Source organism: Sylvia atricapilla, chromosome 19 (assembly GCF_009819655.1).
Source record: "Sylvia atricapilla isolate bSylAtr1 chromosome 19, bSylAtr1.pri, whole genome shotgun sequence".
NCBI lineage: Eukaryota > Metazoa > Chordata > Aves > Passeriformes > Sylviidae > Sylvia > Sylvia atricapilla.
In genome coordinates, this window is record NC_089158.1 from 5,812,110 (window position 1) to 5,835,020 (window position 22,911).

Consider the following 22,911-nt stretch of genomic DNA (forward strand, 5'->3'; position numbering starts at 1 on the left):
ATAATAGTTAAGCTCATTAATATGTATATAGCCCCAGTAATGTAACAGTATATAGAGAACATTGTTTTAAGTTAACGGTGTGTTCTTTGGTCCAACGCCAAAAACACCCTAGCGCTGGATATTGTCCCTTTTATCCCTTATTATTTAAAACGTTCTAAAGAGTGGACTTTGTTTTTCACAGTTGTAAATACTTTAGCATGCCAGCGGCAGGGAATTTCCCTTTGAGTGAAGCCTTCGATCATTTTGAAAAATGAATTTTTAAGTCAAAATCTCCAAAATTTCATCCTGCAGACTTAATATTATTAGAGAAGGGAAAGGATAAGTGTAAGGTCCTCCTGTCACGACACAACCTAGAGCAGATCCTGCAGCATTGCCCGGCCCCTGGGCTGTGGGTGGCCGGGCAGCGATTTCAGTTGTGGGGATGCAGGAGCTGAACTCTCCATCGCTGTTTGAGAGCTGACAGTTTCTGCAGTGAGGTGTTGAGGGAAAACTGCCCTCTCCTCCCTCTGCCTTTTGTGACAAGGCATGACCTGCCCCGATGAGTCAGGTCGTGTAAGTCTCCTGGAGAGTATCTGTCTCTCTTTCCCAGCAGGAAAAAGTGAGCCATGCGGAAAGGAAGCGGCTGCATCCGCTGTGCCAAAGGTTCCCATTCCCGACCCGACATCCCACAGGCATCCCTGAGCTGATTCAGCAGGAGGGAATGTCTGCAGGGAGAGGAAAACTCTGTTTTCTCAATTTCTGTTAAACACTGGAACAAACAAATGGAAGGAAAACTTGGTTCTGTAAGAATGTTCGTGTCACATCCAGAGCCATTGGATGTCTCAGTGGCACTTTTTCTTGTGATTTCTTTGCCCTGTCCTTCACCAGCTTTGTGTGTTCTCTGGTGGTTGTTTGCCTCTGAACTGAGCTCGTTAGAGTAGATACATTAGCAAAAAGTAAATTTAGCAGAAAAGTGGCCAGTTTTCTGTCAGGTCCATGAGTTGAACTGGCTCAGGGTGGATATGAGGGCAAAAGGTCTTGCAAGGACAAAGAGATGTGGGCAGGAAGGAGCGGGGAGAAAAAGGGATGTACACAAGCTTCCACCTTCTCAGTCAGGATTTAGACTTTATATTGGTCCCACAGTATCATGAAACTTCGCCTTAATGCCCTCTTGAAATTCAGCAGAAACATCTGGATAAGGCACTGATGTAAAGGACACATCTGACCTTGTATATTTATTGGTAAAACTCAAGGAAAGTTACGGCCTTCTTTTTTTTCAGGTAATTTTAATTTAACAAATGCATCTGGACATGAACAATTCTTAATTAGTGTTGAGTTTAAAAAAAAAAAAAAAAAAAAGCTATTGCACTAGGCTGATAAAGGTCTACAGTACTATATTCTGGCACTGGTATAGGTCCTGGGCCTGTGGTGCAGGAAGTTGCCAAGACTTATAATGCTCCTAGAAAACCACAGAAACACTTATTGTTGCAGACATCACTGGAGTATACTAAAATTTGCTACACTTAACCACTCAGAAACGCCTGCTGTACACTAATAAAATTACAACGAATGCCTTTGAACCATTCTTTATGAATTAAAAAAGACATTATGCTGCACACTTGTCCTCCATTGCGTCAGACAAGTAAAAATAATTACCGGTGAATCACTTTTTTTTCAGGCACCACAAAATTCCCAACAGCTGAATGCCCTCAGCGGCGGCTGGAGCTGAGGCGGCTCCTTTAAGCGAGGCACCATTTCGAGCCGTGCCCGGCACCAAGATGGCGCCGCTGCCCTCACTGCCCTCGCTGTTCCCGCCCACACCGCTATGGAGCGCGCCCTGCACAAAGATGGCGCCGCTGCCCTCACTGCCCTCGCTGTTCCCGCCCACACCGCTATAGAGCGCGCCCTGCACAAAGATGGCCCCGCGCCCGCGTCGCCGTGCCCGCCCCTAAGATGGCGGCGAGAGCGAGCGATGGTGGCAATGCGGGGCAGGTGAGGTCAGATCCGGGGTGGGGCCGCTGAGGGCAGGGCGGACAAAAGGCGCCGGAGCGGCGTGAGGGAGGGTGGTCGCGGCGGGCAGGTGGGTGCGGCGGGTTCCCCTCACGGCCACGGCGGGCAGGTGGGTGTGCCGCGCTCCCCTCACACCGCGGGCGGGCTGTGGGGACGTGTCCTCCTGTGGGGCGGTGTCCCGGAGGGGATGGGGTGGAACGCCGGGTCGGGGGGGCTTGGCTGAGGGCGCTCGGAAGCGGCGAGCGGGAAGGATTTGCTGAGTAATTCGGCAGCGGCTCGGTTCCTCCGTGTCCTGCCGTGCCTGCTGTCACAGCGCCCGGAGCGGGGGGCCCTTGCCCCGTCTGTGGGGTGAGGCGGGGCCGGGGTGTGCGCAGCGTTCCCCCAGCCAGGGAACGCCGCTGTTTGTTACCTGCGGACGGAAGGGCGGTGGGATTTATTTATATCTCCCAGAGGATGTTTCTTTCTGTGTCTGGAAAGCCGCGGTGGAGTGGCGGGGGCTGGTGCCGAGGTGTGCTGGGTTGAGGCTGATGCCCATTGCGGGGAGAAGGTCAGAGAGTCCTTTCCTCCTGGTGCTGCCTTTGCGGCACTGTGGTACGGCTAAAATGCAATAGCTTTGGTTTCCAGGGTGTTGCTTCAAAATCTGTCAGCCCGAATGGTAACTTTGGGATCAAGAGGAATGAACCCTTGGACATCTTCAGCATTATGGGGTTGGACTTTCTCCCACTGATGTCTGTTCTTTTTCATTTCTCCCTGTTGTTGACACAATGCTCTCCAATGTTCTGCAGTCCTTTCCTACGTGGCTGGGAGGCTGGATGCTTGAGAGATCCCTGTAAGGGTCTGCTCCCTTGCCTGTTTTCCCATGCCCCGTACTGACATGCAGGAAGCAAGGGGAAAAAAACCCAGCCCTGTTGTAATTTTTGTTGATGGTGCTAAACTGCTTCCGCTTCAAGAAGATCCCTGTTGGGAGGGAAGGGGACAGTTGCTTGAATCAGGAGTGGTTAGGAGTGTGATCTATGCTCTCTGATACTCCTGATAGTAACATTTAAAGTGGCTCAGGCTTTTTAGACTAGAAAACAGACAGTAAAGTCATCCCTTTCCCTATCTGCCAGTGATGTGTTATTCTGTCTCTACTTGTGTAGGCATAGTTGTGATATTAGTGTTCAGCATCTGTATTGGCTGGGTCTGCAACACCTGCTTTTTGGTAACTTCTGTTAAAATTACAGATGCTGGAAATTCTTCCCTGCTAAAGAGTTTTACTTGGCTCCTGGTGTTCTTGTCATGTTCCTAGGTATCAGCATGTGTCTTTCTGGCTCCCAGTGACCCTCTGAGTTGTTTGTTGCTTCTTAGATACTGTTTGCTGAGCTTTTACATGTCCCTCTGTGAACTCGATCCCCTCTTTTTTGCTGATAATCTGTGTTTCATTTCAGGGAAACTGTTCCCATGGCTTGTGGGGAGTGCAGCGCTTCAGCACTCGCTCGGGATCCAGCACGTAGGAATATCAGCCCCTTCCAGCACAGAGAACTGACGTGCAGATAGCAGAACCCTGCTGCAAGGTGAGGGCTCTGGGCCAGCTCTGAGTGGTCAAGCCAAAAAAAAAAAAAAAAAAAAAAAGAAAAAGACCGAGGTTCTGCATAACCATAGAACCATAGATGCAAAGCACAGTGCATGAGATAATTGATATAGAGGAAAGGTGGTTGGTCAGATGGTGGTGGGTGGAGTAGTGGTGTTTAATTGTGGTGGTATTAATTAAATTCTGAGAGCCCTTAGCCAGCTTGCAGATAACAAAGGAATTGAGCCTTGTCCAAAGTAGAATGTAACTGTATATAGTCACCCATTAAACTAACTCCTGGCCATGTAAACCTTGACTTCTCACTGCACTTAACAGTAAATACAGAGGCTGCCCAGTAAATTTTTTGGTGACTGCTGCCTGAAAAGAATGTAGCTGAGAAATAGGACAAGCTGTTGGGTTTGGTGGGTTCCCTTCCATTTCCCGTGGGGTGATGTTTGTCCTCCTGTATAGGTGTCTCCAGACATCTTTTCCCAATGCACTCACCAGTCACCTGTGTGGGTGTCAGTTAGGCAATGGCACAAACTAGTTGCAGGACTCTCCCAGCTTCCTTGGTTCTGCACTGGGACTGTGATTAAAGGATTTGCAGAATTCTGTGCCCATCTTCGGGAGGGGAAGTTCTGTCCAGCTTGGCTGTGTTCTGAGCTGGGATGTGCAGTGGGTTAATTCCAGAATAGAAGAAACCTCTAAGGCTTGTCTGGTGTTCTGGCAGTTCACTGACTTTTTTTTTTTTTTTTTCCTTTGTCATGGTATTTGAAAACTCTTAATTCTTTTAGGTCAAAGACAACATGCATAAATATTTCCTTAAAGCATGCCAGAAGCCATGTGTTAAAAGCTAATGTTGCCATACTTGAGATGTGAGTGCCTGAAGCCTTCCAGTGGTGACTTTCTGAAGCTGGTAATATTCTAGTAACTGCTACAGGCAGAGAGATGGTCTGTGGTTTGGGGGTCCCTGATGCTATTTTTAAAAAAATTTTGAATAAGCAGTGGAGGTCACATGTATCAAATTATTGCCATGTGATTAGAGCAGGCTTTTTAGAAGCCTTCCTGTGCTTCTTCCACATACTAAAGAGGGTTTTTGTTCAGCAGAGTACTTTAGAAGCAGGCTTTTTTGTGTTTAATTGAGCTTAACTGGTATCTCTGAAAATAGAGGGGCACTGTGACTGACTGGTGCTGGAGAAGGGCTTATTAGGATTTTTGTGTAGGGCACATTAAAGTGAGGAGGGGTGTGCACAGCTATTGTTTGGGTAATGGTTAAAATACAGAGTCTTCAGCTGCAGTGTCCCGAGTCTCCTTTTGTGCATTTTTACAAGTGTTTTCAAACCCAGCCTCAGTTTAGGATATGCACCCTAATACTGAAAAGGCATTTAGCACTCTATGTGCTTTGAAGAGTGTATCTTGAATGCTTCCAAGCAGCTTTTTTCTTAAACAGCTGATGTGTCTTGTATTGCAGCTAGAAACTCAGTTTCTGTAGCTGGGTTTTATCTGCCCTTTCTGCTGTTCTGAAACTGCTTTTTGAAACTAAAAGCTATTCAGTCCTGACCCCCTTGCGGGAGGAACAGTACTGCCCTCACCTTGTGTAGCAATCATTGTTAACAACTGCTATAAAATTACCTTGGCAATTCACGAAGTACCTCTGGTGACTGCTACTCCGGTAGCTTCAGCCTAGTTCTGTGCACAATAAAGATGTGTGCTGGACTAGTTAACAGGTTCTCTTTTAGAGATGTGGTTTTATCAGGCCTTGATGATGTAGGGTGAGGTGATTTGTTCTTTTAGTTAATACAGTTGGAAAATGTTCTGAGCTGGTGGTCCTGAGGGGAAGCCCTATAGGGAATATATGAAGAGGTACTTGCTCCTCTTTGCTCAGACTGGGGCAAAATATTAGTGTGCTGATAGTTTGTCTTAATAGTCTTGCATTGCTCTTATCTGTGTTGTCTTTCATCCTGACTGGCTCATCTCTTGGAGCTTGAAAATAGCTGTGGTAACACCCATGGATTTGTACATGTTGTGACAGTTTGTCAGCAATGAATTAAGTTATCCTCGCTTTTACACACTTTGAATTTAATGTTGATTTCTTATCTGTTGTTAGTGATGCCAAATCTCTGCTCTATCTACCCTTCCCACTGAGAGCAGCTGGTTCATCCAGCTTTTGATGCTGGAGTTAGGTGCTGAAGAGCCTTCTCCTGCATGTGGTGAGGTGCTTGGAGCTGTTCTGGTTTTCTTGAGTAGTTACTAACAGAATTAATTCAATCACTTGTATTAGGCAGCACAAGGGACTGCTTCATTGTGTCCTGTTGGAGGAGGCCAGTCTTTTCCGAGACAGCTTCAATGTCCTGTCCTTGAAGCATTTTTGTTACGGCAAAGAGAAAATTAATTTTGGATAGGAAGCCTCTGGCCATGTACATTCATAATTTATAAGCTGACACAGCCGTTTTGCTCTGGTTTACATCAGTGTTGCAAGTCATCTGATGGCACCTCAATTTTACAACACCAGCACACAGTCCCTGCCCCAAGTGTCAGTGATGCTGGTAACTGCAGACTGTGCTCAGTTCTGTGCAGCTGGGGCAAAACACTGTCAGGAGGCAGAAAATGTGGCAGGCCAAGCCAAGTCTAGCATGGATTGTTCTGGTGGTGCAGCTGTTCTTTCCTGCCTGTACTTGTTGGGACGTGCATGGTTGTGTGAGGGTAAACAGGAGCTGTTGCACTAGACTTAAGACTGACAGTCTTGCATCTGACAGAGTCAACTAATGGGTAGCTGTAAAGATGATAAAATACTACCCCTATTGTAGGTGGATTATTTTTAATGAACTTCAGTGAAAGACAATGTGATGCAGTGGATTCACTTCGTCCTGCTGTGTCTTGTGGCTTGGGTGGGGCTGAATGTTGTGAAAACCACCTCACCCTGCTCTCAGTGTTGGGTTCACTGCCTGTTCCACTGAGAGAGGGGTTCTGGCAGCTGCTCTTCCACCACTCGTCTAAATGATAAATGACCCTTTTAACTTGACATAGAATCATAGAGTGGTTCGGGTTGGAAAAGACCTTAAAGATCATCTAGGGAACATGTTCACTTCTCTGCCTTAGAACATGTTTTGTCCCACAGGAGGGGTTTATCTTTTTAAAGCAGAAGGGGCCTGATACAGGGATAATGGTTATTTAGGGCTTTGGCATCTGGCTTCACTGCTGTTTTGTTCTAAGCAGCAAAGGAAAACAACTTTAGTTGCTCCATTTCATGTCTTGAGCTTTTCCAGTTGATCACGTGGATGTCCTTGAGCTTGTAAGGTTTTCTGAGGGGTGCCTGAAAGCAGCTCTGTTTTCAGCCTCCCTTTTTTTTCCCCCTCTTAATTCTGGACCTAATAAACATGGGGGAGGAGAAATATAAATTCCCAGTCCTGTTTCTGCCCAGTAAGCTCTTGCATTTCCTGATTTTTGAACAAAGAGCTCTGTGTCATGTCCCTCTTTAGGATTTCAGGTGGCAGCTTGCTGAGGAGGGAAGCTCTGCTGAAAACTTACTGTAACGTGTTGTAGCTCGTTAATAATCAGGGCTCTACTTTGAAAGCATCAAGGCTTTTATTTCCTTTATCCACCTCCGATGCTGTCACCACCTGGTCAACTCCCTCTTTCTCTGGGCTTCTGAGAGGTAAGAAACGCTGTCAGCAGGGTTTGACTTGTGCTTTGCAGTTCACAATCTTAAAATGAAACCAACTGGTAATTAAAAGTGTGTAGATTAGATTAAAGGGTTGCAAGATTCAACATAAAATTCATCCAGTCTACTTACCCAGAACTGTTTTTTGAGACTGATTTCACTTGAAAGTTGCACTAAAGGTGAGGATTTTCTTCAAATCGGGGAAGGTTTGTGCATTCTTGTGCCTCACCTGAGGTTGTGCATATAAGTACTTTTTGGCCACTAGCTTTAGTAACAGAATGGCCAGCAGGAAAGAGGAGGCTGTATAAAGTATTCAGCAGTGATGAGTCAAGCTGACAAACTGGCCAGTGAAACAGAATAGTGATGTTGTTTCTGTTCACTCTGTCCTCAGCTGGATGTGCTGGCCAGCAGCTGCAGGCAGGAATTTGCACACTGTTCAGCTAGGTGTCTGTTGACAATAGGTCAATCTTCAGTTTTTGAAATTAAATGGTCTTAGATAGAGGAATTGTCCAAATCAGAGAACAGTTACTGTGTTAATGCCTGTGGTTTGTGGGAATCATTCATGCTCTCAGTTCTGTCAGCCTTTAAGATGGTACTTGCTGCTTTTATGTCTGTCAGCCAGATATGTTTAATCCTGTTTCTGACTGGTTTTACTGTGTAGGTGTGGTTTGTTCAGAATGTCCCTGTTATTCCAACATGAGTGATTCTCTTTCTCCTCCAGGTGTGTTTGGTAAAACATAGGATTAGTACTTGGTGATGCTTATGGTTGGCTGAAGGCTGGGTAGGTTTGGCAGGCTGGTTACATAAGTCTGGAACTGCTGTTCCTTCACTTGGATCAGCCTGTTCAGCATTAGTGGGGAGGCTGTAGGTTTGTGCCCAGCAGGCTGAGGCAGGGATGGTCCCTGGTGGAATGCAAATCTGGATCCAGGTGAATTTGCAGGTCTCGAAAAGATATGTAGTGGCCAAACATGGAATGTGTAAATATTTTAGGAGCATATTTATCTTGGTTGGATTGATCCTATTGTGACAATAAGGCTTTAGCATGCTGATCTTTTACTGAACAATCTCAGATGTTGCTGCTCTAAACTGTTTTGAGGTGGTTTATACTGGATTTAGAAAAGCTCAAAGTAGTGTTGGTTGATGTAGCTGAAACCCTACAATGTAAAGTCATTTCTCAGGGGGCAGGGGATGCGGGACTATGTGGTAACAAGGAAAGGTCTGTGGAATGCAAAACTTGAAACATTTTTGAGACAGTCAATTGTAAGATTTCCCCCCTTTCACCCCCTCCCAAAGCCTGTCTGTTTAAATATACCCTTGGAAAATGTACTTATGTGTCTGATAAGTTGACTGGAGTTTAGACAGAGAAGTTTTGATATGTCAGCTTATTCAAGTTTAGTGAAGTCAACTTGTCCTTAAACTTAAGCATTCTTTCAAAATCTCAGTATCGATGTCTTCCCTGTGACAGAGGTAAGTACACTGCAAATACATTGCCTGTTCCTGAGCTCTGACTGTAATGTTCTGCAATTTGAAGTATATACAAAGGAGTTTGGATTTCTCTTCACCAACACTGCTGTGATACTGAACTTCCTTTTCCATGGCTGTTCCTGTCTGTAAACACAGGTGTTCTGTGCTCAGCCCTTGGTGAGGCTGTGTGATACAAGTGACTTGGCAAATAAAGCTTCTTCACAGTGAATATTTTGGCACTGACAAAGCGTCCTGAAATCCAACTCTTAACGAGAGCAGAAGCTTGAAATCTCCTGTGTGCTGGTCCTGGGGATCTTGGTCTGCTCTTGATCACAAGGAAAGGGAGGTAACTTTATTTTTGGCCAGCTGCCTTCATGCAAGGTTTGCTCTCAGTCCTATGCCAGACTAGTACCCACCATGTAAATCTCTGTTTTACTGCCCATGTTGGGAGAGTTGGTGTTCCAGCTCTACTTGTGTGTTTTCTTCCTATGGAGTGGTGGAAATCCCAGTCCTTGTGGGAAGAATCCTTCTGTGCATGGGAGAATCAAGTGCTAGAGATGACCTCTGAGAATTTGACTTTTAGTCTGCTGTTGTCATCCACCCCGGCAGCAAAACTGCTGGAATCCAGCATGGAGAATGTTGTAACAAGAATCGTGTTAATAATTCGAAAATTATTACAAGATGGAGTTCACAAAATAAAGATGACATTTGATGACAAGATACATCTCCTGATGTAGAACTATCATGAATTAGAATTGGATTGAGTGCACAGGGAATCCGGGTGAGAAGAGATGTGACTTTCCCCATTTACTTTCTCAAGTTTTTGCTGGGTGCTTTTCCCTTTTACTGCAGATGCTGGGAGTAAGATTAGATAAGACATAGCAAATTCCAGCTTCTGCAAAGGTGGCCCCTAGTTTAATTGTTCCTCTTTGGGACTTGAATGGGGTCTCCACTGCTGCCAGAAGTGAGAATTTGCTGTCAGTGTTCTTTTCTTCCTCTAGTGCCCTTGTCATTGTTCCTGGGAGGCAGGAGATTTCCTGCTCCACCCTGTTGATTGCTGACACTGAACTGTAATAGGTTCTCAATGGATGCCTTTTTTTTTTTTCAGCTGTCTTGTAAGTGCACAGTGTAACGGGGGATTTCCTACCCCATGTAACTTGTAAGCAGAATTAGGGAGCCAGCTGTGGGTTGTGGTGTGTTGCTTTTTTTTTTTTTTTTTTTTGTTTCCTTCCTACATATCCTGAGCTAGAAATCAAAGTGAGTCGAAGGTTCATTTCTTTTGAGAAAGAATTAGGAATTTTCTGGATGGCGTAAAATGAGTAAACCCAGCACTACAGCTCATGTTTGCAAATACCATGAGACCCCAATTCCTGAAAAGAGATCATCCCAGTTTCATAATCCCGCTATGAAAGGTCTGATATTTCCTACAAGTTTCTCTACATAGAGAGATGATGGAGGAAGCAGGAAGGATCTTTGAGAAGTATCAAGGCAAGAGGAAAGAGATAAACATTTTTTTCCCCTTTGATATGGAGTAAAAGGAATAGGTTCTTCCATGAATAGACGTTTAACTGCTGGATTCATTTCAGATGCTCTGGTGTGTAGAGAGAGTGTCTGTACCTTTCTTTATCCTGAAATTATTATTTCTGTAGTAGGCACAGACAGCTTTTCCTAAATGTGTCTCACACATGGGCTCTCCCCTCGATGAGGCAGATGTATTCTGAGGAGGAAGCTGAAATGCCTTGCTTAGGGCTTGCAGTAAGGTAGTGCCTGGGCTGGGAGGGAGGCTTTGAACATTTGGTCTCTCTTCTCTGGCTACTCAGGTGCTGTCCAGAGGAAGTTCAGCTTTGCCTGCTCCCTCCCGTATGGATGCTCAATTCTCCTGCTTTGTTCAGTGGAGTTCCTTTTGCAGAGGTGTGTCAGCCACTTCTCATGGGCTCTGCAGTCCTACAGGACATTTTTTTCCTCTGACAGTGCACTAGATGGCTGTTTTCATCCCTTGTTTGTGACTTTACTGGTTGATCATTAATAGATTTGCTGTCCCTTGTTTTGCTGAATTTCTAGAACAGGTAGTACCACTTTTTCTCTCAAAATCATCCACTCAAAAAAAAAAAAAAAGGTGGCATTTCCCTAGTCTGTCTTTTGTGATGTACTAATGTAGTGCTGGACCTGGATGGGCAGAAGGAAAAACATTACTTCAAGAATGGTTTTCATCTATCAATCTACCTCCTGTAGTTACTTGAAACCTTCCCAAGCAGCACTGAGCCAAAGCTGTTATTGGACTATTTATTGTTGTAAACAGCAAACCAAAGAATAGTGTTCTGTATTTAGTATCTCTAGGGAATGTGGTGGTTTTTGAGTTTGTGTTAGGAATGGCTTTCTTTGCAGTTCAGTGATGGAAGTTAATTTTAAATAAAATCTTGAATTTTACCAAAGCAGGTGGTATGGGCACCACCTGTGTCACAGAAGGCTTTGCCCTCAGCCAGTGCTATTGAGCTTTCAGCCCCCCAGAACTTGTTGGACTGTCTGTATAAATGAAATGTTATGGCTTGGGGTAGTACAACTGAATTTTTGTTTTCTCCTTTATACTTGAATTGTGTGAGTTTCAAAATGACTGAAAGACTAGCGCTTGTCTTGCTCCTGAACTTTGCTAGAAGGATGCTGTGGTATTACTGTTTTTTCACCATCATTAGAAGGAGTTACAGTGACTCCATGTTCTTCTGTGTTACCTGTCAAATAGGGGAATTTTGTGAGCTCCATTATCCATGGCTCAGTCAAGCTTTGGGGCTTTGTATGGTTTGTTGAAGAGCATGCTTGAAGTTTCATCTGCAAGTCTGAAGGACAGAACAAGCACTGCCATCAGGCTTGTGCTTCCCAGAACCTTTTGGTTTCCTTAGTGACTCTTAAATCCCAGTTGAGATGAACTCTAGGTGGGAGTGGTTGGTCAGAAGCAAATTCTTCGAAGTATGTTTTTCCCTTTCTCTGTTTCTGGAATAAGTAAGGCAAAACTCCAGCTGCTACAGCATTTCAGTACTGAATTTATCAGAAGGCAAGTAGCTAATCTTTCCTTGGAGAGTTAACACAAAGGAAGAAAGCCAAAATTACTTACTTAGAAAAGTCATGATGTTGAGCAATGCTTGTTCTCTTTTCCAGCTTACTTACTGAATGTCATAATGAGTTGCATCAATGAAATGATTTTAGAAAACATAACTGTATTGTATGTAGATCTTCTTCCTTGCCCCTTCAATCTCAGAACTGGCCAGATGCAGAGTTTTATGTAGAAGCTGTAAGAAACCAATGATAAGTATACTCTGTGTGTAGATTTTATCACTTTTAACAGTGCTGGCGAATTCCTTCATCCCTGAAATAAAATCCCTAGATAAAACAGTAAATTTCCAAATACTGGTCTGGTCAAGGGAGTTAAGTCTGCCCTGTGGGCTTTCTTTAAGTGTGTCTTACCCCACAGACTGCTAACAATAAGTACTAGTTCTGAGGTTTTGTGACAGTTTGTCTGTCAGGGAAGGCTGAACAAACTTCACCGCCTGGGCTGTAGCAAATGACTCACAGGCAGCCTCATTCATTTGTCTCACAGTTACTTGAAATTGCATCTCGGCTAATCCCAGTTTTGCTATGCCAGCACTTAACATGTGTTTTCTCATGCTCTCTTGAAGAGCAGAACAAAACCCTTTAAGCCGTTTCTGGTTTGCTTCCAGGTGAATCATGATTCCAGTCACCGAGCTGCGCTACTTTGCTGATACTCAGCCAGCCTATCGCATCCTGAAGCCATGGTGGGATGTCTTCACCGACTACATTTCCATAGTGATGCTGATGATTGCCGTGTTTGGCGGGACGCTCCAGGTCACCCAGGACAAAATGATTTGTTTGCCCTGTAAATGGGTTACCAAAGACTCCTGCAATGACTCTGCCAGGGGATGGACAGTGGCAACCCCAGAGCGTACCTACTACAACACTAGTCTTGTTCCCTCTGCTGATTCAGGGCCTACAGGGATCCGGTATGATCTGGACCGGCACCAGTACAACTACGTGGATGCAGTGTGTTATGAGAACCGTCTTCACTGGTTTGCCAAGTATTTTCCTTATCTGGTGCTGCTTCATACCCTCATCTTTCTGGCTTGTAGCAACTTCTGGTTCAAGTTCCCAAGGACCAGCTCCAAGCTGGAGCATTTTGTGTCTATTTTGCTTAAGTGTTTTGACTCTCCATGGACAACAAGAGCATTGTCTGAGACAGTGGTTGAAGAGAGCGATACCAAACCAGCGTTTGGAAAAATGAATGGCTCCATGGACAAGAAATCCTCCACAGTCAGTGAGGATGTGGAAGCCACTGTTCCCATGCTGCAGAGAACAAAGTCTCGAATTGAGCAAGGGATTGTGGACAGGTCTGAGACTGGTGTCTTGGACAAAAAGGAAGGTGAGCAAGCCAAAGCACTCTTTGAGAAAGTGAAAAAGTTCCGTACTCATGTGGAAGAGGGAGATATAGTTTACCGCCTGTACATGAGACAGACCATAATCAAAGTAATCAAGTTCATTCTGATAATTTGCTATACTGTGTATTATGTCAACAACATAACGTTTGATGTAGACTGTAAAGTGGACATTGAGAGTTTGACTGGCTACAGGATGTATCGCTGTGCTCATCCTTTGGCCACTCTCTTCAAAATCTTGGCTTCTTTCTACATCAGTCTGGTGATTTTCTATGGTTTGATCTGCATGTACACACTGTGGTGGATGTTGAGGCGGTCACTCAAGAAATACTCCTTTGAGTCCATCCGGGAGGAGAGCAGTTACAGTGACATTCCTGATGTGAAAAATGACTTTGCTTTTATGCTCCATCTGATCGATCAGTATGACCCCCTCTACTCCAAGCGCTTTGCTGTCTTTCTGTCAGAGGTGAGTGAGAACAAATTGCGGCAGCTGAACCTCAACAATGAGTGGACTTTGGAGAAACTACGCCAGAGGATCACCAAAAACTCTCAGGATAAGCTGGAATTGCATCTTTTCATGTTGAGCGGCATTCCTGACACAGTCTTTGACCTCATTGAGTTGGAGGTCTTGAAGCTGGAGCTTATCCCTGATGTCACTATTCCTCCCAGCATTGCTCAGCTCACCAGCCTTAAGGAATTGTGGCTCTACCACACAGCTGCCAAAATCGAGGCCCCGGCCCTTGCCTTCTTGAGGGAGAACTTGAAATCTCTCCACATCAAGTTCACAGACATTAAGGAGATTCCTCTTTGGATTTATAGCCTGAAGACACTAGAGGAGCTTCACCTGACAGGGAATTTGAGTGCTGAAAACAACCGGTACATTGTGATAGATGGATTGAGGGAGCTGAAGAGGCTGAAGGTGTTGAGGATGAAGAGTAACCTCACCAAGCTGCCACAGGTGGTGACAGATGTTGGTGTGCATCTTCAGAAGCTTTCCATCAACAATGAGGGCACCAAGCTCATTGTCCTCAACAGCCTTAAGAAGATGGTCAATCTGACAGAGCTTGAGCTGATCCGGTGTGACTTGGAACGCATTCCTCACTCTATTTTTAGCCTCCACAATCTGCAGGAAATAGACCTGAAGGACAACAACCTAAAGACCATTGAGGAAATCATCAGCTTCCAGCACTTACATCGTCTCACTTGCCTTAAATTGTGGTACAACCACATTGCCTACATCCCCATGCAGATAGGCAACCTGACCAACTTAGAGCGCCTTTACCTGAACCGTAACAAGATAGAAAAGATCCCTACCCAGCTCTTCTATTGCCGGAAACTTCGGTACTTGGATCTCAGCCACAACAACTTAACTTTCATACCACCAGATGTTGGACTTCTTCAAAACCTACAGAATCTGGCTGTGACAGCCAACAGGGTAAGTCAGCTAAGAGCTCAGTGCTGTGTGAGGAAATAGTGCTGGCACTTCTGTTATCTGTGTGATTAAACATGCTACAATGGTCTGTGGCTAGACTGGCACTGCTTTTGTATCTCTCTGAGGGGTTTATCTAAGGCCAAACATTGCAGATAGCTCCAGGGCAAGCCTGTCTTCCAAGATTCCTTGTTCTGTTGCATATCCTCTCTTAATAGTGAGACTGCTTCCAAGTACTGGTTGAAGGCTGTTTAGGAGCCTTGCAAGTCAGTTGTTTCTCTGCAGTTGGAAGCATGTAGTCTCTAGATTGCTGTCGATTTTGGGCTTAAAATCGAGATCTGAGAAACTGTAGTCTTAATCTAAAACTATGTGCTTAAATCTGTCTGCTTCAGACATATACTGTGGGAGCAGCCATGTAGGGCATGCATGTCTGGCTTACAGCTTTCCTTAGAGTACTTTGCATTTGCAGGGAATACTCCATAGTTTGGTCTTGTAAACCTGTGCTTTTTGTTTCACTCTAAGTGCAGGGTAGATTACAGAGAATGACCAAATATGCTCTGCTTCCTGATTTCCATAAGCTGTTTCTTGGTTTGTGTTGGAGAGTGTTTATTTGCTTAAAGCAAATGATACCCCATGTCTGGTTTTTTGTTCCTTTGTTTAAAACTAAAGATACTTCAATTACCATTACTTCATTACTAAGGGGACTTCATTTACCATTTAACAAAGCTGAAGCTTTCATTCATTCTGTCTGCAAATTCCTGGGAGACTTTTTCTCTTCATTATCACTTGAAGTTGAAAGAGCCTCTAACATAAGTACAAATTGCAGACAGACATAATTAGGTGCTTCTGGTTTCTTCTGGGACCAAGCAGAATTTGTCCTGGAGCAGCACTATTTTTCACTGTCATACATCGAGGTCCTTTCTACTATTGGCAAGGTCTGTTCCTGGCTGAACACTGCCAGATTTCTTGTGAGAGACACAGAACAGCTTGAGTGAGTGTGGTTTGGCTTTTCACAGAAGTGCTCTCAAATCAAGTATTTAATTGCCAATGCATTTCAGTATTAGACGGGGTTCCTAAAACTCCAGCCATATTTTGAGGTTGGTGTCTGAAAGCTTGTGCCTCTGCAGGGTAGGGGCAGTCAATCTGCAATTCCAGCTGAACAGCTGCTCCCTCGGGTTTCCTGGCACTGGTGGTTTGTGCATCTGTTTGTGTGGGTGGCTGAAGCTCTGGTAGACTTCGTGGTATGTTACTGTTCAGAACTCAGATAGTTCTGCACCATTTGCCTTCTGGCAGCCTTCTTAGCACAGCTTCCCCAGGGTTAATCTGCAGTGTATCCTCTGTAGTTTTGGGACTTTTCTTGGATGAGAGGAGTTAGAGGCAGCTCCATTTCCTGTAGAACATTGTGGCACCACACATCTGTCTCTGGGAGAAAAAAAAATGCCACAGGAAGGCTGGAGGAGCCTTTGCTCCAGTGTGTTCAGAAACAAAAGGTGGTGAGGACCCCATGGAACAGCCAACCTGTACCTGGGCAGGGCCAGGAGTACTGGGGCTCTGACAGCCTGGTTACTCCCAGCAAATGGTGACATCAAGAAACATGACTGGTAGACTGGCACTTCCCAAGGCCAGGAATTATCTCAAATGTCCTCTCCTAGCTTAGCAGTCCTAGTGAATAGAGACTTCTGGAGTTGGCTGGCACTACTGTCCTGCCTGGAAAGCAGGCTGTTATAACACATTGCTTCCTTCCTAAACCAATACTTGTCCCTCAAATAACTCTATTATTTTCAAGAGTCTGTGATCATATGTTGCTGTTTGCAAAACACTCCAGTACCAGTAACAATGACTGCATTGAATTGTCTCTAATTGGTCTGGTTTCATCTTGGCTTTTCCTTCACCTCCTTGTCATTCAGAAATGGATTACAGGCTAATTTAGCCACGAATGATATGATACATAATTTGAGTTTTAGAAAAGTCATGTTTGCTTTTAAAGGCAAACAATAACCTCCAAACTGAGACTATGTGTTAAGGGGAGAATCCTGAGTCACTGCATTTAGTTTCTAGCCTGGTGTTTGCTAGACCTTAGCCATAGAAAGAAATTCTTTGGGAGGACTGGACTATTACAAATATTTGCTAGAAATAAATCTTATTAAATTAGTGATTCATGGTTACCTGAAGGTGGTGCTGGGAAAGGTAAGAGTTGATGGCTTCGTTGTTGTTTTTTGTATTTTGGCACTGTGAAAAGCCCCTGGAGCCTAGAAAGTTTTCACAGCCCTACAGAAATGATGGAAGAAGATTCCCAGTTTCCAGGGCCAGGAGGTTGTACCCATGTAGCCTCTTCTCACCTTACAGCCCAACTAGAAGTCCTGATTAAATCCAGTCTTTTTTCAGTGTAATGTCAGTTGTAGAATGGCTTCTTTAGGCAAAGGAGCTAAGATCCAAAGACAGAATAAAGAATCTGGGATCGAAAGAAGCAAATACAGATGAAAGCATAAGGCAGTATAGGCCAGCTGTGGGCAGGTTTCTGGTCCCCTAATCCTGGCCTTGGAGACAATATCTGCTTTAGCCAGCATCACTCTCTTGTAACTAGGGCAGTGTTTGAAAGAGGAATCCATACAATCATAGTGCTGGAAGCACCCAAAGCAGGAAGCTCAGAAAGCAGGAGCTCAAGGGAGAAGTGGATGATTGAAAACAATGACTCTGTACACCTTGGAGCTTCGTGTTGGCTTGTTGGTCACTTGTGAAGGCGTGTCCATGTCTGCTGGTGACTTTGCCTATGATTGGTTTCTTTTTTTCAGATTGAGAGTCTCCCACCAGAGCTGTTCCAGTGCAGGAAGCTGAGAACCTTGCACCTGGGAAACAACGTGCTGCAGTCACTGCCCTCCCGGGTGGGGGAGCTGATGAATCTGTCCCAGATAGAGCTGCGAGGGAACCGCCTGGAGTGCCTGCCTGTGGAGCTGGGGGAGTGCCCGCTGCTGAAACGCAGTGGGCTCGTGGTGGAGGAGGACCTGTTCAACACCCTGCCCTTGGAAGTCAAGGAGCGCCTGTGGAGGGCAGACAAAGAGCAAGCTTGAACCCCAGAGAAAAGGGAAAAGCCTCTGATCAACTAGAAGGAAGCAAAAGGCCATTTCAGTCCCCTTTCACCCAGATGCTCCCCTTTCTCCATTCCAATCACTATCGAACTGGCCAAGGAGTCCTTGACAAACATGACTCTGAATGAGTCAGCTTCTTGCCTCAGATGCAGGATGGGGGAGTCTTGGGATCAGGATAAGGATCAAGACAGATTAATTGGCCTCTGAGCAGGGCCCCGGGGGAATTAAAGGTGTTGCTGTTCTTCTGGACAGGAATTGGGGTGAGGTAGATGGTGCTGGTGAGAAGAAATGACCTTTGAATGGAGGAGAAAAGGAATGTGGGGATTGCTGCACTACTCCTTATAGGGCTTATAGGTGTCTGGGGCCGAGGAAGTCTAGTGTCCTGCAAGCAAAGATCAAGAGACAAGGAAATCTTTTGAACCTCCATCTCTATGACGGCTGGTCCTGCTCCCCTCTGACTCAGATTCAGTCAGTGAAGCCCCAAATTGGGGTGGGATAGGACACAGACAGCTGATTTTATCTAGATGCTGGCATTAGGATTTGGGAGATAAACATCTTGCAGCTACTTGAAGGCAGAATTTTTTTTTAACTGATTTTCTTTCCCCTTTGCACACTCCCCACCTTCTCTGCCCCTGGAGAAGGAACAAAGCTATCTGCTCCTTTAAGATTGCACTACTGTAATAGTTTCAAGTCACTTGTTTGGGTGAGTAGATCACAGCATCCTTTTCCAGCTGATGTCCTGGGGGCACTAACTGACACAATTCCAGAGCTTTAGTCTGTTCTGAGATGGATGGTTATAGTGCAAGTGGGAGATCTGGATAAAAAGCAGTTGGAGTCTCTAATTTACTCTCTCAGAAGCATGGAGTTGCTTCAGGATCTGGCTTTTAGTTCCAAGCTACTTTTTAATTGCTGGTATTTTGTTGCATATCAAACAGGAATGTACAACTGGCCAGTGTGTCAGGGGCTCTCATGGGGTTGGAGAGGAAATTTGGGTTTCCTCTGGACCTCTTGTTCCCCATCCTGCCTTCCCCCACAATTAAATTATCAAATTGTTAATTGCTCTGCCAGTGTTTTTCATGGATTATGAAGTCTAGAGAGCTGCTTGATTGTTCTCTTCTGTTGTTCCCCTCACTTGAACAGCCGTCACTTCCTGTTACACCTCTTGAGCTAAATAGGAGGCTAATACTGATTGAACCTGGTGCTGGAAAAAACCCCTTGTCCTCCTGTTTCTTCCCTTTTCATTCCCTCAGTGTTAAGGAGGAGAATGAGAATCCTCTGTGGACTGAGCTCTTCTGGCTTCCTGGAACAGAGCAGCCTTTACTGAAACGAGTTTGACCTGTTTAGGAGTATTTGACAAAAAAGCTCTCAGCCTCCTGGGCCAGCAGAGGTAGATAATGTGTAACAGTTACAGATTATCATGTCCTTAAGGTGGGATGGTTAAGATGCCTCCAGGACACGAAGGTCTTCATTTTTCCATCAGAAGGAAGAGGAGGCCCCTGGACCTACAGGTCCTGGTTGTAACATTCTGCATCAGACCAACAGCTCCAAGGTGCAGTGCTGCAAGCTGGGGCATGAGAAGTTTGGAGGCCTCCCCTGTGTACAAAGGGGGAGGCTACATCCACCTCCAGAGTGATTCCTGACAAGCTGCCAGCGAGTGCCCTGGCTTATCACCTGGCTTGTGGTGATCCCGTGGATGTTGGGGCAATAAGGCACAGTGTGGCTCCCTTCATCAGGTGTAAGATATGAAATATATATATACTCCATATGCTGAAACCATGAACAATGTTAACTGGACTCTGGATTTATTGATGTTCAGATGCTTAAATAAAGCTACATTAAAATCAAGAGATCTGTTTATAAAACTGCTTTTAAGAAAAATGTAAATCTTGCTTCCCTTAGTCCATTCATTATGAAACATCTAAACAGTCCAGGGGATAATATAATTAAATCTCTGTCTGGGAGGCAAGGTACTGTAAAAGCTTTTCTGGCTTCTAATAGGGTTAGTGTCTCAAAATTGTGTTAGAGCTGGGGCCACAGCTGAAAGGAAGGGGAAGGACTGATGCTGATTGGATTGTATTTGTATTTGCCTGAGCATTTTGGATTGCAGAAAGGACAGAAATTGCTAGGTGAGCTTTGCTTTTGAGTAAAGCAGGAATGGCTTCAGGCTTAGCTACAGAAACGCTGTTTTCCAGTCAGTTCCCTGTGGTGGATATGGGGGCTGTTTGGATGGTGAAGGAAACTTTTTTCCTTAGTCTGTGCTAAAAGATAGCACTGAAGAGAAATGGCCTCTGAATGGAGATGTGGACTCTGTTTGTTGATCAAGGCCACGGGGTGACTGTTTTATTACACGTGTGTTTTAGACCAGGCAGGGCTGAAAGGGCAAAGCACCCCCTGGGAGTTTCACTTGGCTCACAGGAGCAGAGATATTTCTCCAGGATGTCTAGATTGAGGATGAGTGTTTTGACTCTTGATTCCAGGTGTGGTCTTAGTTATACAACCTAAACTTTGCACAGCTGGCTTAGAGTTTCTATAAGCAGCTCCTGAAAGTGCTGCAGTGCTTCTAGAAGCTTGCAAGCCTCCTGCACAGCTCTGCATCCCAGCAGGATGGGTGAACAACAGGCTGTTCTGCCAGAAGGGAGGGACTGCCTCCAACTCCTGACCAAGTCACAGTGCTGTGCTCCTGCTGCTTTCTGAGTAGAGACTGCCCTGGGCCTGAGGTGTGCAAAGCAATTGCAAGACAGGCTAGTACTGGTCATGCATGAAAACACCAACTTTGTGCTGCTTTTGCAATAATCCAAGCTGAACTCTCTTGGTTATGGCTGCTGGGGCTTGAGAGGCGAAATGAGGATGAGCAGTCTGATAATGTTTTGCACTGGAAACAAAGATGACACAAGTACATTGCCACTCTGAAAGAAAGCAATACGTAGTATTTACTTCTGATATGTGCTGCTTGGTCTCCCCTTTGATTCTGGAGTATCAGTCTTGTATGATGAGATGGAAAAAGCTTTAAAATTTGCAAGGATAGGATCTAGACCATGAGTCCTGAACATGCTTGTGACTGAGGACTGCTGCAAAACTCAACCCACAGCAGAGCGAGTCACTTCCCAAACTTTTCTGGATTGCTCATTCTGTGAGGGTGTCTTTACATCAACAATCCCTCCTCACTTGCAAGTATTCAATCCATGAATATTCTGTATTTTCCTTTAAGTTTCCATCAGACTGAACCTTATGGGGTTTATTTCTGACACACATCTGTGCATTCACATAAAGCATTCAGTTTAAGCAGACAATCACTGCTCTGGTCAGTGTCTTGTTCTCTTAAGCTTTTCAAAACAGTAGCAAACCGTATTATTTATTAGCTGTTAAATCTTGCAGCTACATGCATTAAACCCACGTGTTTCTTTAATAGCACTTCTGAGCTGAACAAGTTCTTGGAGAACACAAGGATGCTCATCCCATGTTAGGATTGAAGGTTAGTGATGTGCACTTTACCTTTCCTGCTAAATACCCCAAAACGTGTTAAGTTGTAATTAATTATTTTGAACCAGCTGAAAGGCAAGGAATACTATTAAATATGGAACTGTTAAACAAGCAACCTATTAAATGTGTAAAATTGTGTTGTACTCTGCCACTATGCACTGGAGTGTTAGCTGAAGTCGCTCTGTATTTCAGTTTACTTTCTGGTTTTATTATTTGGTCCCCAGTTAGTTCAGCAGCTGGAAGTAATTGACTCTGTCAGTCTGAGTAGTTAAATAGCTGTTACAGGTATCTTTCATGATGTGCTGTTCTTTCATATGAGTTGTCACTTCTTTTGAATATCCTACCTCATTTTTTTATTTTGTTTCATATTACCATTTATACACTCCATTTAGCACACTCCGTTTTAATTAAAGTTCTTGGTGTTCATTACCATAAATAGTATTAAGTGGCTTTCTGTTGCTGAACCACATGAAGCCCTCTTATTTTTTTCTTTTTTTTCCCTCTTTAACAATTGATCCTAGGAATTTTTTAGAACAATAACACATCCTTTACAGAGAAGGAGTTGTCTGGAAAAAAGTTTCAAATTGTATCAATTCCTAGGCTGTGACATTGTGTCCTTACCTCTTTTTCTGCTTAAGAATGGAGCTCACATGGTTTGAGTTCTTTGGATTTTTAAACTTTTTTTAAGTCCTCCTTCAGGGGAGAGGAGTAACTTTTTTCCCCCCCCTCATCAATAGCTGTGCCTTCTCTAGAGATCTGTTAATGTAACATCTCCCCAGAGGCACTTGCTCCCTGGAGTGTATTTGTAGCAGTGCCTGCCTGAAGCCAACTCATCCCTTGGATTCTTTTTTTTTTCAACCATGGAGAGATTTCCTAACTTTTGGGGTGACTTCTCACTGCCAGACCACGTTGTCATACTGTAAGCAGAGTCACCTGCTCTGAAAGTCACCTAAGGTAAGGCTGTGGGGATGCTGATCGGTAAAATCATTGCTTAAACTTCACTTTAAAAATTTTTCTTCTGTTTTAACCCTACTATTTGGTCACAGTGGATAATGTACTTTTCCTGAGCATGTGCGGAAACCAGGTGTGTTTTCTGTCTTACCACGTTCTAACAGTGTACAAAGCACAACTGGAATGGGGCAGGATTATTAAAGTTTATTTCAGACCCTTCTCCCTCCAGCTGTGGCAGTGAGTTAATATTCAGCTGCTTTGGGAGTATGAAGTCCTCCAGAAATCTCATATCCAAAATACAGTTTCCAAAGTAGCAGTACTTGAATTGCTGGATCTCAATGGCAAAGGTCAACTTCGTGTGAGATCACACAAACACTTAATTTAGGATTCCTGGAATTTTCCATCCCTTCCTCCTCTGTTTCCTTTAAAGGAATTTTGTTGGACAATTGAAGAGTTTTTCTGGAGGAGTCTTAATGAGAAGGGGGCTACCAAGCCTGAGTCATCTTTACAGCTGACAAATGTGTCCATTTCAATAAGTCACTACTCATGGCTTAACCATGGTTCACTCCCATTGTGTAAATGCACAGGCAGGGCTGTGGTTTGGCATCTGGGACCTGCGACTTGGTGTAATATTTCAGAATCATGACATTCACTTTGTACATGGAATTGTTTGGGCAGCTGAGCAACAGCACCTTCTCCATGAGCACTGAGGGCTGCTCTTGTTTGCTCTGAAAGACTTGTATGACTGGACACTTCACCAGAATAAAAGTTTTAATTTGCATTTTCTTTCTATGTCTGCTTTCTTTGGTGTTTCCTGTGTATGAAGGCATTCTGCCTTCCATGAAGTCACTTTTCAAAACACA

At 44.5% G+C, this 22,911-nt stretch overlaps 1 protein-coding gene across 3 annotated transcripts; it reads left to right on the plus strand.

Annotated features, from left to right (window-relative positions):
* Positions 1–1,853: 1,853 nt before the first annotated feature.
* LRRC8A (leucine rich repeat containing 8 VRAC subunit A) lies at positions 1,854–22,829 on the plus strand. Of its 3 annotated transcripts, none has more exons than XM_066332709.1 (4): positions 1,854–1,971; positions 3,417–3,542; positions 12,374–14,537; positions 17,324–22,829. In XM_066332709.1, exons 3-4 carry the CDS (start codon positions 12,381–12,383, stop codon positions 17,597–17,599), a joined length of 2,433 nt encoding a protein of 810 aa, XP_066188806.1. In that variant the 5' UTR covers positions 1,854–1,971; positions 3,417–3,542; positions 12,374–12,380; the 3' UTR covers positions 17,600–22,829. The 3 variants fall into 3 exon arrangements, with proteins under 3 accessions (XP_066188806.1, XP_066188805.1, XP_066188804.1); XM_066332708.1 differs by lacking the exon at positions 1,854–1,971 and adding an exon at positions 2,008–2,059; XM_066332707.1 differs by lacking the exon at positions 1,854–1,971 and adding an exon at positions 2,019–2,098.
* The last annotated feature ends 82 nt before the right edge of the window (positions 22,830–22,911 follow it).